This window comes from Nanorana parkeri, unplaced genomic scaffold (genome assembly GCF_000935625.1).
Source record: "Nanorana parkeri isolate BGI_ZX_2015 unplaced genomic scaffold, ASM93562v1 scaffold1927, whole genome shotgun sequence".
Classification (NCBI taxonomy): Eukaryota; Metazoa; Chordata; class Amphibia; order Anura; family Dicroglossidae; genus Nanorana; species Nanorana parkeri.
In genome coordinates this window covers 86,305-102,465 of record NW_017308195.1, presented here as the reverse complement: position 1 = coordinate 102,465, position 16,161 = coordinate 86,305, and the positions used below count along the sequence as shown (strand labels likewise).

The 16,161-nt window shown below is 39.4% G+C and overlaps 1 protein-coding gene across 1 annotated transcript in view; it reads right to left on the bottom strand.

Annotated features, from left to right (window-relative positions):
- Positions 1–4,016: 4,016 nt before the first annotated feature.
- Positions 4,017–16,161, bottom strand: part of LOC108800130 (neuron-specific protein family member 2-like) — a 61,010-nt gene continuing 48,865 nt past the window's right edge. The window contains exons 7-9 of the mRNA XM_018572078.1: positions 13,196–13,216; positions 9,245–9,355; positions 4,017–4,434 (exon numbers count right to left, since the gene is read on the bottom strand). Of these exons, the coding sequence (XP_018427580.1) occupies positions 4,243–4,434; positions 9,245–9,355; positions 13,196–13,216 (324 nt within the window). The 3' untranslated portion in view covers positions 4,017–4,242. The remainder of the gene's footprint in view (positions 4,435–9,244; positions 9,356–13,195; positions 13,217–16,161) is intronic.

Here is a 16,161-nt window from a genome sequence, read left to right as displayed (position 1 = left end):
CATTGCACCCGCCCTCTGCTGCAGTTCTCCATCAGGTCCATCAGCAGAGGGCGGGTGCAATGCTAGTTTACTATTGGCTATTGCAAATTGAAATAGCCAATAGGAATCTACCAATGCATTCCTATTGTGCAAAAATTTGTTTTTATTTTTTTCTATTCTGACACGGCTCCGTGTCAGCATAAAGAAAAAAAAAGGAAAAGCAGTGCATCTCTCCTTGGAGGCCGGGAGCGGGAGACTCCTGGAGCGCCCGGGAGAGTTTTCTGTCTGGAGATCAGTGTCCATGGTTAGCTGGTAACCAGGGACGCTGATCTGCAGGTGACCGGAGCCAGCCGTAAGATCACGGCTGGCTTCGCCCAGCTGTCAGAAGCAGGCTGTCGGCCGACCGCTCGGCCAGCTTTGGCTTTCAGCGTGGCCCAGCCGAGCCGAGATATATGCCTTCGGCTCTACTGAGCCGCTCGGCTAAGTTCGGGAGCTGTACGTGCTATTGTGAATAGCCCGTACAGCAGCCCTTCGATTCTACTGAACCGAAGGGGTCCTGGGGCCAAAGCTAGCCGAAGGATCGGCAGAAGCTACGGCTAGATCCTTTGGCTGCTTCGTGAATAGACCCCAAAGTATATATACAGGTGAAACTCGAATAATTAGAATATCGTGCAAAACTAATTGCAGTAAGTTCTGCAAAAGGGGCCCAAACCAAGTACTGAGTACATATGCATCCTTGTACTTTTCAGAGGTCCGATATTGTTCTATGTACAATCCTTGTTTTATTGATTGCATGTAATAATCTACTTTTTTGAGGTTGTGGATTTGGGGTTCTTGGGGTTTTCATGAGCTGTAAGCCATAATCATCACAATTATGACAAATCACGGCTTGAACTATCTTGCTTTGCATGTAATGAGTCTATCTCATATATTAGTTTCACCTTTTAAGTTGCATTAGTGAAATGAATGAACTTTGCACGATATTCTAATTATTCGAGTTTCACCTGTACCTAGCCTGGCAATACATGGGACTTTTCATCTGTTAATGAATAATGAAAGGCTGACAAACACAAAAATGTACATAAATAAAAATAATCTCTTGTGATCATGACATGTACCTTGTACAATTTCAGAGAGCTTTTTCAGATCCTTTGTGCATCATCCTGATCATATCCTGTTCCCACCAAGGAAACATCATTTAATGTCTGTTGGAACCTTAAACAATAACTAAAGCCAATCAAGGGAAAACATTTCTGATTTTGCAGAGAAGAGTTAAAATGTATGCCAGGTTTGTATTTCTGTTTTTGACCAAATTTCTTCCTGTGTCTGTGATGCCTGTACAAATAATGGGGGGGGGGGGGGGGGCTCAACTGTCAGCTGAACAGTAAGGCATGGACAGCAGTAACAGCATTGTCAGACACTTCCTCACTCAACTAAAATGTTTTTTTGTCTATGTCCCCAATAAAGAGACTTCCCTAAATGGGACACGGACAGCTAAAATACCTGACCGAGACTCTAACCACTCCCTGCTCTATCCAAAATAAAACAAAATGTTGTGGTTGAGGTTGGGCTTTAAAATCCATTTCCAGCTTTGTAAGTGATTAGCATTTATTATGGTAATAAGAACCCCTCAGCAATGACAGTGATGATGTATTCATGGGCCCATTTTATGGCTCACATTGCAGGCTTTCCTCATTTTTATGAAGGTTTTTTAGGTCTGAGGCCTAAAAATTAAATATTTTCCCCAAAGGAAATTCAGTCTGACACCAGGGTGTTAGACTGTAATCAGCTGCCCCCCCCCCCTCCCTGTCACCCATTGTAACACGATCACTAAACTCCAGCCCTACCTTACCTAACACACAATACACTGTCCAGGAAAGGGGGGCTGGGGGGGGGGGTAAACCCACATTGCTTGCACAGCACATAGACAGCCATTTCCATGATGATATGAAGAGCAAAGCTAACAAAAAATGTAAGTTTCTGCTTTTATATACATCAACTGGATATCAACTTCTTCATGTACACTTGTACATTGATGGCATATATTTTGTTTTAAATACCTCTGCAAAGGTGAAAATAGACTTTAAGTCTTGTTCCATTGCTATGACCTTGTTCTTTCATGGTGCAATTACATTTTTTAGGATGAATAATAACAAATCAAGTGACCATTGATCACGGTTCAGACATGTTCAGCTTTATTTTCTCCTGTCAGAAAAAGAGTGCAAGGATTACATCAAAATACTCCAGTCTCTGCTAGCTACAAGAAACAAGAAACACGCCACAAAATGATGAAATAATGAATGGGCAAGTGGCTTCTATACATAGTGACAATGTATTTACAGGTAAAGAGGAGGAGCAGCGGAAATAAGTCCAGTAGAGAATTTGGCACTATACTGTAGTATTGGTACAGCACACATTACGTCTTCAGCTGAGGTTCATGGGTACATACGGCAGCACAGCACAGTTCATAAAGCTATGCACACTTCTCACTACAAAGGAAATCAACTGAAAATGAGAAGGCTGCTTTAGGAAACCATATTAACAAACAACAATGTATACATTAAAATGTCTCAGTTCAAATAATGTAATTCCTGTAGTGCTAACCTAACAACAATATAATACTTCCCTACAGTCCTCAACTGAGCATAATTTGATTGAGTCTTGTGTGGCATGCAACCAAATATCCATTACAGAATGTAATCATGGCTTAAGGGAATGTAAAATAGTAATTCCATCAAAGCAGAAGGATGTTTCCTCTTGAGTAATGTGCATCATTTTAACATGGCCCACTATTTTACATTCGAAGCCTAAGCATGTATAGCTAAAAACTCCATTGCTGTAAAAATAGGTCTATTGTTCTATCCTACACAAACAATGCCAATAAAACAAGGGGGATATACAGGAAAGCTTTCCCACCAGGTTAAGCCTATAAAGGAGCTTATATCTGTATGTATATGGCTGGCTTTACAATGGCCTTACAATAGTAAACTAGCTAGAACAAAGAACGACCCCTAGTAAGGACCAACATATTCCCTTTTTATACCCTTTTAGACATAAGATTTCAAATTATTTTTATATTTATAGATATTTGTTTTACTTACTGATTATTGATATTTATAAACATTAGCTGTAAAAGTCTTAAAATGCTTGTTAAAGCCACCCTGACACTATACTAAATGTTTAAAACCAAGCCATACTTGTAAAAGAAGAGTGTACATATTCACCTTCTTGCTGCCTGTGCCAGCAAATGTAATCCATTCCTAAAAAAATTTCATGTAAAGTCTGAAAGGAAAGAAACTGGTTTCCTTGCAGCTCTCACTGGTTCATCCTGCTGACCTCCACGCATTAGAGGATAGAGTAGTGACATGGGGTGGGTCAGCAGGCACCAGTGAGAACCCAGAAACATGATAGGAGCTATTTATCACCCAAAGTGATACAATTTTCACCCAGGATTCACACATTTTTCCAGTTGAGTCCAATAAAAATGTGTAAATCTTGGGTGAAAACATTGATAAATAGACTCCTTGACATAGCGACATGGTCACTTTAACATAACACACTTTATCGTAAAGATTTCATCCTTTCGCAGGATTACTGTTAAATTTCTTTTAAGCTGCTTGTGTCCCTAAAACATTGATCCCTACTAAAGTAGCTTCAATTATTTTATCTTAAAATCCATTAAAACGGTTCCTAAACTTAGTTCAGTCATGTACCACTGTTACAATCTCTGCAGTGTCAAATATATCAAACAGTTATTCCTACTGTATTTTGCTTGGGCCCACCTTTCCCCGCCACCTTATTCCTGGAAATGTTCAATCCATGAAAAATATACTTTTTTTCGCTAGTGGGTAAAGCTTTCCCTAACACAAAATACAGATGTGTCCTTTCACAAAGAACAATGACAAACTATTGTAAATGAGCACAAAGCAAAACATTCACTTGCATATGTCTGCATCGTCTATTAACAGTGAAATATATTAACTTGGTTTGGCAAAAGTTTTTAAAAAAATTAAGAATTCCATTTGTATTTTTTTTAAACTATTTATACATTGCAAGATAACAGTAAACATTGAACATGCCTTTGTACAAGGTTGTGACTTGGTTACAAATTAACAATAACAATGCACGGAAAAAGAAACTTTTTTTGTTCTCTGTTAATAACCCCCGCAAGTTTGTTTTTCATTTTGCATCTTCAGTGTGGCGCCTTATCTGAGCCGATCCTTGGACTCAAGAAGCAGGGAAGTTCCTTGTCTACTTGACCTTCTAGTGACCTTCGGGTTTACTAGACTTGGTTTCATGGTTAACGGAACTTGAAGAAAGCCACGGGGAGACGGATCTGGAACTTGTTTGCTTAGCCATGCTGTAGTGGCTGATTACAGTGTAAAACCTTCCCCGCGAGTTGGAATCCTGCGCAGAGTAGTATGCATCCAAGGAGGATGGTATGCACCTCTTATGCTGGAATTACAAAGGAGAAATAGCAAGAATATATATTTCAAAAATGTGTTCATATATTTATAAAATACATCAGGTTTGATCATTATTATTAGCAATACATAGGGGGTTATTCACAAAGCTGCCGAAGGATCTAGCCGTATCTTCGGCTAGCTTCGGCCCCAGGACCCCTTCAGTTATGTAGAACCGAAGGGCTGCTGTACGGGCTATTCACTATAGCCCGTACAGCTATACAGCTATTCACTATAGCCCGTACTGCTCCCGAAGTTGGCCGAGGGGCTCAGTCGAGCCGAAGGCATAGGCTTCGGCTCGACTGAGCCCAGGTGAAATTCATAGCCGAACAGCTCACTTCACTTCGGGTCGGTTATTCACTCGGCTGCCTACGGCAGCTTTGTGAATAACCACCATAATAATTCAAGTCATTTAGCTTGTATACACCAACTGCACGTCAACTTTTGTACTGGTCTACCTACGGTATAGTATGCATTTTTCCTGAAGCTGAACTCCAGCCTTACATTCAGTTTTGCCGAGTTGTACAGGTTCCTCTCCTGTATAGGTTCAGGTTCCTGTACAGGTTCCTCGTCACTATTGTGTTTGTTTGTTTGTTTGTTTATTTGTTGTAATAGTGAAATCACACTATATTTGAACACTTGTTGTACACATGGTGGTGTATTGTATAAGATTAGTTATTGATATTTTCATTATGGTTCTCTACTGTGTTTGGTTTCGTTCTATTATTTTCTAAAACATACATTTTCTGCTAAATTTATTTTTATTAATTTGTTTTGCTATATACTACCAATGTTAATTACAATAAAAGGGAGCCATGATTATTAAAAACATATTTTAAAAATATAAATTGATGGTTTTATTTTTTTTTACGTGTGTTTGTTTTTAATCTGTTATTTTGTATCTCTTTTACTATTCATATAAAGTCTTCATATACAAATAAACATTTAACAGTGTGTGTAGCCTGGATTCACAGTGCACTTCATCCAGTGAATAAATAATGTTTAGCATTCACTCTATTTATTATGTGGCAGATAATGGAGAAGTCTTGCGAAACTGCATGTTGTAGAGTCAAATGTCATTCTAATGTGTAATTCTTTGTATTCGTTGACAATCATTGCATATACTACTGAAGCAGCCCAAACCAGGCAAATTAACATTAAGAAAGGTTGAGGGAATGTCAAGCAAATTTATCGGGAAGATAACATGCCCCCTTTTCTTAAATAGTGTGAATGTCACAGTAACAATTTTTTTATTGTTGCAGAACAGATGTTGTTCAAACATTAGGAAACGTTTATTTCACTTGGTGAATTTTGGGCACATTTCAACTAATCTGGCTTGATTCACAGCTATTAGCAATGCAGATAAGAAAAACCTGTAAAAAGAATGAGCCTGACATAAAGAAAATAAATATTTATATACAATATTTCTTATTTTAGTGACCTCAAAATAAAGAAAAATATTTGTGTTCATTTATGAGCTCAATAAATAAAGAATATATATGCAAAACCACTAAATGTTTCTTTTAATATAATTATGTTTTATAAGTACAAGCTATTTTGTTTTACTATTCACAAGACAGAATATAACACTGCAAGAAAAGTGGTATTAAAAAGGACTCCAGTTCATTTTCCTTACAATGGGATGGCTTCTGCAGCTCCGGCCCCTGTGGATATCAATCAGCATGTTGTTAAACATAAATGTCTTATAGGAAATCAATGGGAGCTTCTCCATTGCCCCTATTTCACTATATATTTTAAGTATAAGAATGCAAAGATGAGATGAGCTACAGTATATAAAATCAGTAATGATCGGAACAGCAAGCGATTAATATTTTCATACCAGTGTGCTGGGTACTTGCACAGAACAGTATGTTATGACTCGCAGTATATGCAAATTATGTTACTATCAAGCATTATCGATTTCTTGTGTATTCCTTAATGAGCCTCTTCACTGCTATATCTCCAAGGATACTTAGTGAATCTATAGCTTTCCAGTATACTCATCTCTCAAGTGCCTGTGTTCAATGATCAGATTTGTCACCAGAATTTAAAAAATTGCATTTAAATTACTGTCTTACATTACGATAACAGTGCTATTGTATCTTCTATTTGATCTAAAATAGATATAGTTCGTTGTAAAAAAAAAAAAAAAAAAACTAGTAAAACTACTGCACTCAATCTCTCCTACATGCAGCAAGGTTTTTGAAGAGGCGGTCCAACCAAAAGTGATATTCCAGTTACAGGCAGAATCTAGGTAGACATCTAGCCACATGCTGCTGACTTCATATACAGTGGGTATAGAAAAGAATCACCCCCCTTTAAAATAATCACATTTTGGTTATTTTATGTAGGATTTTTATATGACCTAGGGCACCAGATCACAGGGAGGGTGCCAGATCACACAATGGCTTGCAGGGGAATTGTTAAATAGAGTCTAAGGGGTCTATTCACAAAGCTGCCGAGGGCAGCCGAGTGAATGACCGATCTGAAGTGAAGTGAGCCGAACACTGTTCGGCTATTCACTTCAGGCTGGTACGGCTAATTTCAGCCGTACATCGGCTTGCTTCGTGTGGCTTTGGGTCGGCCGAACATGCTCAGCATGTTCGGCCGACCCAAAGTGCAGAAGGAGTTCAGCAGATCCAACATCTGGATCCATGTCTTTATGGACCTTGCTTTGTGCACTGGTGAGCAGTCATGTTGGAACAAGAGGGGCCATCCCCAAACTGTTCCCACAAAGTTGGGAGCATGGAATTGTCCAAAATGTCTTGATATGCTGATGCCTGAAGAGTTCCCTTCACTGAAACTAAGGGGCCAAGCCCAACCCCTGAAAAACATCTGCAAACCATAATCCCCCCTCCACCAAACTTTATACTTGGCACAATGCAGTGAGGCAAGTGTTCTTCTGGCAACCGCCAGGCACAGATACGTCCATCGGATTGCCAGACAGAGAAGTGTGATTTGTCACTCCAGAGAACACGTCTCCACTTCTCTAGAGCCCAGTGGCGGCGTGCTTTACACCCCTGCATCTGATGCTTTGCATTGCACTTGGTGATGTAAGGCATGGATGCAGCTGCTCGGCCATGGAAACCCATTCCATGTAGCTCTCTACACACTGTTGTATCAATCTGAAGGCCACACGAAGTTTGGAGGTCTGTAGCTATTGACTTGGCGACTTCTGCGCACTGTGCGCTTCCGCATGCGCTGACCCCACTCTGTCATTTTACGTGGCCTGAGTTGCTGTTGTTCCTAGTTGCTTCCACTTTGTTATAATACAACTAACAGTTGACCGTGGAATATTTAGTAGCAAGGAAAAATGTTCTACAAACACAGAAATTGAACTATGTATTCCAATCTCTAGGTCATTGATGAATAAGATAAACAGGAACGGTCCCAGGACCGAACCCTGGGGCACCCCACTCACACTTTTTGCCCAATTAGAAAATGACCCATTTATTACTACCCTCTGGATCCATTCTTGCAGACAGTTTTCCACTCATATACATACAATTTCATCCAAGCCGATAGCCCTCAGTTTATGAATTAAACGTTTGTGGGGTACTGTATCGAATGCTTTAGCAAAGTCTAGATACACCACATCTACTGTAATTCCTGTCTTAATTAATACTGACTTCCTACTGACTACAAATAGCTATATGTTGTGCGTGGAGGGCCTCTGCAAAGTATAGAAATCTTACCTTGCTGCATGCCGTCTCTTTGCACATAATGCCAAGCTTCAGGGCACTCAGAGGGAGAGACGTGAAAAGTGAAGTGCTGGCCTCCTCACTACTTCCGTTTGATTGCAGGAGGAGATGAAGGGCCGGGATGTGACATCATCTCTCCTCCTTCAATCACTGAATGCCATGTTTTCTCCAAAAAAAAGGCATTTTGTGAATGGGAAAGTAGCAAGGAAGGGCAGGCAACGACGTGACTGGAGAACTTCACTGCTCAAGTCTCATCCCTCACTCCCCTCAGTGCACAAAAGCCCAGTGATGTGTACAGAAGATGTCATGCTGCAAGGTAAGATTTTTATACTTTTCAGTGGCACTCCACACATAATACACAGCTAATAAATTATACAATCAGTGTGCTGTGTACATTATCGTTCTTTCCTGGAGTTTGGCTTTAAAAATATATAAATACTTGAGTTTCTATAGCCTGGCCATGTATTAATCTTTTGTGCATATGGGTTAGCACTAACATAGCAGACGGCCCACATGTTACAGAACCTCTTGCTGTGTGGATACCAACCTGATGCGACAGGCTGGTATTAATGGAGAAGGAAATAAATTATTTTTCAGGAAGGGGGGGTAGGGCTATCTAAAAATATATAATATATAGGACCAAACATAGATCAGGTAAGCATTTTTGTTAGATATTTGCTAGCCATGAACTGGTCAATATGGATTGGATCTCCAACTCGGAAAATCAGATCATGCCTTTCTGGTTATTGTTGTATGTGTATGGCTTTTATTTACATTCTAAGGATAAAACATGGTTATATGGCATTGACATTGGCTTATGTGCCTGCATTTCATGTCTAGAAAAAGTTTTTAAAAAAACCTATAAGATGAACCATGGATTGGGCAAACATTTGTGGCTGATATTTGCTGGCTGTGAACTGGCTAATTTAAATAAAATCTCCAAATCAGCAAATCGGTTCACTCATTTATGGTTACTGTTTTATTTCATTCTAAGTACAAATAAATGTATATGGCTTTGACATTAGCTTATATGCCCATATTTCAACTCTAGAAAGAAATGTTTACTAGAGTTTTCCTTTTACAAAGGAAGTTGGTGCATACCTTGTAGACAAATCCATCTGGGCAGCTGTGATCATATGTGAAGGCTTTGTACACCACAAGGAACACTATGCAGGCGAGGAATGCAAGTGCCAGACTTATGAGGATTGTAACCTAGAGAGAAAAGAAAGAAAAAAAGGTAAGTAAAATGTTACTGCATATTTCTGCCATGTAAAAAGCTTGCCTGTGCAGAAATAAAAAAATCTGTCCTGTCACATCCTAGTTATAATTATTAGGTCATATTGATGTATTTATTTGGCAAATACTTCAATGGAAAATATGTTGTTTTTAAGTAGCTGTTTGGCCCCTGGGATGGAAAACAGGGACATTGTGGTACTGAAAAGATGACAATCAATAGGAGGAAATTGACAGCTTCCCTCTCGCATTGCCAAGGAATGAAGACAAGTAAGCATCATTAGGGCCTGAGTGTTCTTTCTGATCTTCCTGGAACCTGACATCACATATTTCTTTGCATGGCCTTTTGATAATGCACCATGAATTAAATTACACAAAGCATCTCAAGGTTTTCAAAGAAGAGAAAGGATAGAAAGCTTTTCTAGAGGTTTGTGCTTTCAGCACATCTGCTTACGAGCAAAACAATTTCCTTGAATCTGTCGATTAAGAGATCATATAAAAACCTGACAATCCACCCACCAGCACAAAAAAATATGTCACATTTCTGCCCTAACAAGCCATTAATGGAAAAGTCCACATTTAACCCCTCCTACACTTTGTGAAATCACTTTACTGTGAGACTCTGTTAATATGTCAAGATGCTCCTACTTGTCATCATTAGTTCTGCAGGGCATGCTGCCTCTACCTTTGGGAAGTTTTCGGTTCTGGCATTATGTACCACAATTATCGTCAAGTGCACATTCTTTGGGAAAAAGGCTGAAGACAAGCTGTGCTATTCTAAAGATGCAAAGCAATAATGAAGAAGTATAGAGTATATTTATACTTTAGAGTATATTGCATCTGCATTTTGTTCAAACAACTTAAAGTGTATTTGCCTAAGTTGCATCCCTTTAAATGTTATGCAAGTATAAAAAAAAGTCTGTTGCTCTGCCAATAATACAGTGTACTCCTTACTTGCTGTTGTAACCCAACAACACTCTCTCTGCTTCCCTGAAATCCCAGCCCTACCCAGTTTGTCTATGCTGGTCTACTAAACATCTGCCCCATATATTATATAGAAATTAAGAGGAGGATAGTTGATCTGAAACCCAGAGGGGAGGACTTAGTTAGGGCTGATAACACTAGTTCAGGGTAGAGAAGTGAATGGATTATAATTTTTTTTTTTTGCTGTCTGTTTTTGTTTGCCTTTTTCTTTCCTTGCCTCGGGACACAACATGAGGTGAGAGGAGATGTCTCCAAATAAAGGAAAGCTCTCTCTTAAATAGTTATCACTGGGACAAGTAACCCTATTGGATGGTATTCCCTTTCTATCCTGTTCTGGTGACAACTCAAAATTTTGGATTTTAACTTGTGTTAAGTCCCAGTGACAATGAGCACCAGGACTAACAGAGAGGATGAAGCTCCCGAATATGGACACAAATAGCAATACAATCCTTACAGATGCTCTAATCCTTCCCTACTCTATGCAAAACAAACAATGTCTATGTCTTTAGATACAGTTTTAAGAGCAACTTCAAGTACATTTTTCTTAACCCTTGGAGTGGGGCTACCCACGCACTGCAAGGGTTAAGTGCTCCTTTTTGTCTAGGTTAAAAAATTAAAATATACTCACCTGAACCTCAGAGCTGGCCTGCTGTCACAGTGTTCCCCCCTGCCCGTCTCCACTGCAGTGATGGTATGTCCCTCTGTGTCTTCAGGTCCTATACACAGTGTAGTGTACATGATGACTCATGGACCTTAGACCGCTGCAGCGGAGGGCAAGCAAGGCTCCAGGGACCAGTCTAAAAACAAGCCAGCTCGGAGGATCAGGCGGGTATAACTTTTTTATTTTTGAAACTAGACAAAAAAAAACAAGCAGTTGACCCTTGCAGTAAGTGGGTAGCCCCACTGCAAGTGTTAAGAAAAATGTTACCCAGAGTTCTACTTTAAGTTTTCTTACACACTACATACTAAACATAGTGAACAAGAATTAACAGAGAAGCAAGTGGGTATTGCTAGAGAAACGGCTGGCACGGAACAATTTATGAGATTATTTCTACATGTAAAGTCCTATTTAATAAGACAACTAAAACTGGCTATGTGCAGTAGCAGGACACATATTTGATCAACCCAAGTATTGTGGTGAAAGCATTATGCATTTCAGGAGAACAATATCACAAATAATTTTGGAATAAAATGTTGCTTTTCTGGACATAATTGCCTATGCTATTACAATTAGAAATAACTGCTACAGCAATGAACGCATGAGTCATTTTGTTCAACCAATTTGGTCCTGACCTAGTTACTCAGTCACGTGTTAGGGTTTAAAAGAAGAGGTGAAGATCAAGTGATGCTCATTATTACCTTTTAGCCAGCACATCTTCCTCTAGTATCATCTGAATTCTTTGTATAGAACAGTAATTATAACTATTTTATCTCTTATTTTGACCACAAGCAACATATTCACATTTTATTAGGCAATTTGGACTAGACTTATGTTCCGCTCTAAATAACCTTTATATTTCAATATATGTATATATTATATCTGTAACTAGCCTGAACGGTGCACTCTTGGCCAGTGGCCAATGCCTGAAAGCATATGGAGAATAAGGAGTCATGAACTTCCTCTACACATTCCAAGATCAGAATATAATATTAACATTTCGGTGGGAAGAAGCCACTTTGAAATGATCCAGTAAGGCCACGTAGACTGTTAAATATCTGACCGTTTGGTCTTTTGTTTAAAGGAGAATTATGAGGCAAGTGAAAATCACTCAGTCGGACGTGGGAGGGGTGGTCAATCCCGCAGCTGGGTGGATCTCGACAGTAATGTCAGGATCCGTCCTGGCTGCGGCGTGTCAGTATACCACAAGCTGTAGCTCGCAGTATACTGAGCTTAGGGTAACGGGAGGATGCTAGTTTGTGTCCTCCCGTTATCCTTAGGAGAACTATGGGGAAAAGCCCTGACCCCATAGTTCTCCTTTAAGCTAGCAGGTCTCTTTCAGCATCACTAAATCACAAAACAAAGAACTGGAACACAGTTTCAGACAATAGTAATAAAGTCATTTTGTAACTATTCATCATCTTAGGCTAAAAAAGTACTTAAAGTCTATTTCCACTCCCCTTGTAGTGGGACTACCCCTGAACTGCAAGGTTTAACTGCTTGTTAAAGTCTATGGTACCTGGAGTTCAGCTTTAACTATAAAACTAGGTCTTGTCCCTGCCCCTAGGCTGTAATTGGGCAAGGCGGGAGAAGAAGCAGACTGATAAGCTCATCTATTTGTCACTCTGTTTTCTTCTCCTGACAGCATGCTCATTGTTAGCAAATGAGCACTGCAACAGAACTGATTGGCTGCTTGTGCTGCCCCTCCCTCTCCCACAATGAGCTCTGCTGTACAGGGGATTGCAAGGGGATAATACCAAGTCAGGTACAAGTATGAAAAAACCCTCTTAATGACTTAAAATAAAAACATACCTGCATAAATTGGTGTTTTTTATCTGCCTGCAGTTAAGCTTTAATACATAGACAGTGCTTCGCAAAAGTCTTATATAGCTAAAGAAAGTTTAAACCCATGTATGTGAGTAATTTAATCTGTGCATCTTCTAAAAACCTGGGGTAAAAAACTGCCAATTGTTAAACCACAACCCATAGAAACAGATTGAGTACTGTATATCTGTAAAACAAATAAAACTAATTATATTAGTATAGACCTGTCCCCACTGTTTTTGTGCAGTTTGGTTTCATTGCAAAAGGCAGGCAACCGCAATAAAGAAAATCAACCCCAAGTGTATGATGGCTCAGAAGAAAACGCTAATGATGGTGCAGTTTAACGACTTCACAGAAAGTTGTTCAAGTATTCCCTAAAACAACCAGGAAAATCAACCCCAAGTGTATGGTGGCTCAGAAAAAAACGCTAATGATAGTGCAGTTTAATGACTTCACACAAAGTTGTTCAAGTGTTCCCTAAAACAACCAGGAAAATCAACCCCAAGTCTATGGTGTCTGAGAAAAAACGCTAATGATGGTGCAGTTTAATGACGTCACACAAAGTTGTTCAAGTGTTCGCTAAAACAACCAGGACATGACTTGTACTCTATTCCCCACAAGCTTCTTCTGCCTTATGCCTCCCCTCCTCCTATCCTAGGGGCAGAGAGAATGTAAGAGACAGGCTCCCCAATCTGTGTCAGAACACCTAGAACTAAAAAAGCAAACGGTCATCCTATTCTTCTAGCAGTCTGGCTTTAGGTACACAAACCCTGTAAAACACATTGTGTGTGGGTGGCTGTAAAGAGTTCCTCAGAACCTTGGTATCCTAGGCTATGCCCTGTGTTGACTATACAGAAAGGTCCTGATAACAATGACAAAACAAATTTAAAAACTGATCACTGCTCGTAGTAGCATGGGTCTGTAAACCCGCATTTCCTCTATACCATCGGAGCAAAGTAAGCGTGCACTGCTGTGAGAAACATATCCCAAAAAAATGCAAACATACAGGTAAAAGCAGAGAAGGCATTACCAAAGGATTGACACAGGAAGGGAAATCTACTACATTGGAAACAATTAGCAAGGGACTGGAGAAACCACAATAGAAATACTTAGCTGTCATATTAGGTGGAGAGGTGGTTGACAAAGGTTCTGCTTCACACTTTTCCATTTATATAAGCATAATAGGGGTATTTACCTATTTCCAAAAACAGAAGTGGTGAAGGAAACCTATAACTTAAAAAGGGTGATGGTCACGGCAGCCATATATGTGCTTAATCTTTGACAGGGAAACCATAGGGAGCGCTGCTGACAAAGTGCATAGATATAGATTAGTGTATGGTTTGTAGGCACTGGTAAGTCTGTTAAAGTAGACTGAATATATGTAACAAAATACTCTATGACTTAGATAATCGAGGGGAGGTATCCTTTTTCATCCTTTGTAACATCTTATGCTGCTGATGTCCTTCAGCCTCTTTAAGCCCACCCCTTTCCATATGCACTACAGTCATAACAAGCTGCATGTACTTTTCGTAAGGCATGTTTCCTAATTGCTGCTGATTGTAACAGTTTTTTTCATGTGCCTTTTTTTAAATGGTGACAACAATGATTTATGCCAGGGCAATGTGCATCAGCACAGAGCCTATAGTTTCATTTGGGAGAGGATGGGAGAGGTGGATTTAAAGGCAGGAGATTGTGGGAAATGTGGAAGAACGTTACTTGTCACCCAGTAACACAAAGCGCCCAAGCAAGGATCTTTATATCTGTATCACTAGCTGTTATTTTTATTAATGCTAGCATTTAGAAATTGGCTTTCCAAGTGATATTATCATTTTAAAGCCTATATGAGATTTTAGTGGTTGGGCTTAAGTTTTTTTTTAAATGTAGTACCAGGGTTATTTTCTTCTGTGTCCTGCCTGTGTGCACAGATCTGTATACCCCAAAATCCTTTTCAAGGGTCATTATCTGTCTGCAACAACTGATAGCTAGTTCTTCAATTGTAAACATCCTAGCTACAATTTTTTTTAAATATTTGAGATATTTTCCCCTTTTTTCCAAATAACTTTTATGTTGGGGTGATTAAAGTAGATCAGACAGTTGGTGCTGACAGTCCATTCAAGAGCTGCCTTTTTTCATAGCACCTTACTGTATCCATTGAAAAAATCTTTCAAAAAATTGACAGTCCATAATGGCCAAGTAGAATAGGCTAAAATGTGGAAAAACCGAAAAGGCACTAGAAATTCAACTGTACCATCTCAGAGACACATGACCAGCAGTAGGTCAGTTTTGTGAGCATGTTGAAAAAAGGCTTAGACACAAGGTAGGTGTTTTGTTACACTAAAAATAAAAATGCACTATCCCCGAGACACTTCAAAAAACCTGACCAGCAGCAAGGTGGTAATTTAACATATCCAGGTAGAATAGTCCAAACTTTGCAGACACAAACAAAGCAAATGTGTTTTCTAAAATATAAATTACAGTGTAGTGTCATTTTTTTTTCTTATGTGACAAGAAAAGATGCCAGTCTGAGAGTACCCAAGGGCTGCAACCTGGGTGCTGTTCTAAAGCAAAGTTCATAATTCCGTTTTTGTTGGGCTTGTGAATACCAGCAGACTCCCTGAAATGTTCATATTAGCCTAATTGGACACTGGTACCACAATGTCAAAAGAACAAGCAAAGTCCTAAATGTAGAGGCTGTGATAACAAGGCCAAAATGTTGAGAAAAAGGGCACAAATAGTCCTCTTGAAAAAAAATTAGAACCCCACCTTTTTTTTTATTCAAATTTTTGAATGGGCCATGTGATTACTTGACAATGAGAAGGAGATGAAGAAGAAGGATGGGAAGTGGCAGGAGAATCCAATAAACACCATACCAACCCCCTCCACTTCCTCATTAATTAAACACAGACATATTCCACTCCTATGTACTGAAGAATGCAGTAGAATAATTTTTCTGTATGAACAAAGCGACCATGACATTCAAGACTAAAATCCACAGTTCACCTTTTGCTTTTTCAGTGGATTTTGTGATGTTGTGAAACTTTAGTCAAGCATTAAATTTGTATAATAGAGTTAGATGTAAGACATGATCCATTGCTTAAACACTGTGCACATATATATCACACATAAATAGGCTGTGCCATAGCAAGAGAGGTAGCAGAAGCAGCCATGGATACTGTTCTCAATGTCCCAGTGCGCCCATTTCTGATGCCAATTGAAGAATAAGTCTTTCCTTCTCACTGCACCAATGGAAGCTTAATCATGATGCAGACAGTAGACAGAGGAGGCTTTCATGCTCGCATATTGCTTATATTTGGTGACA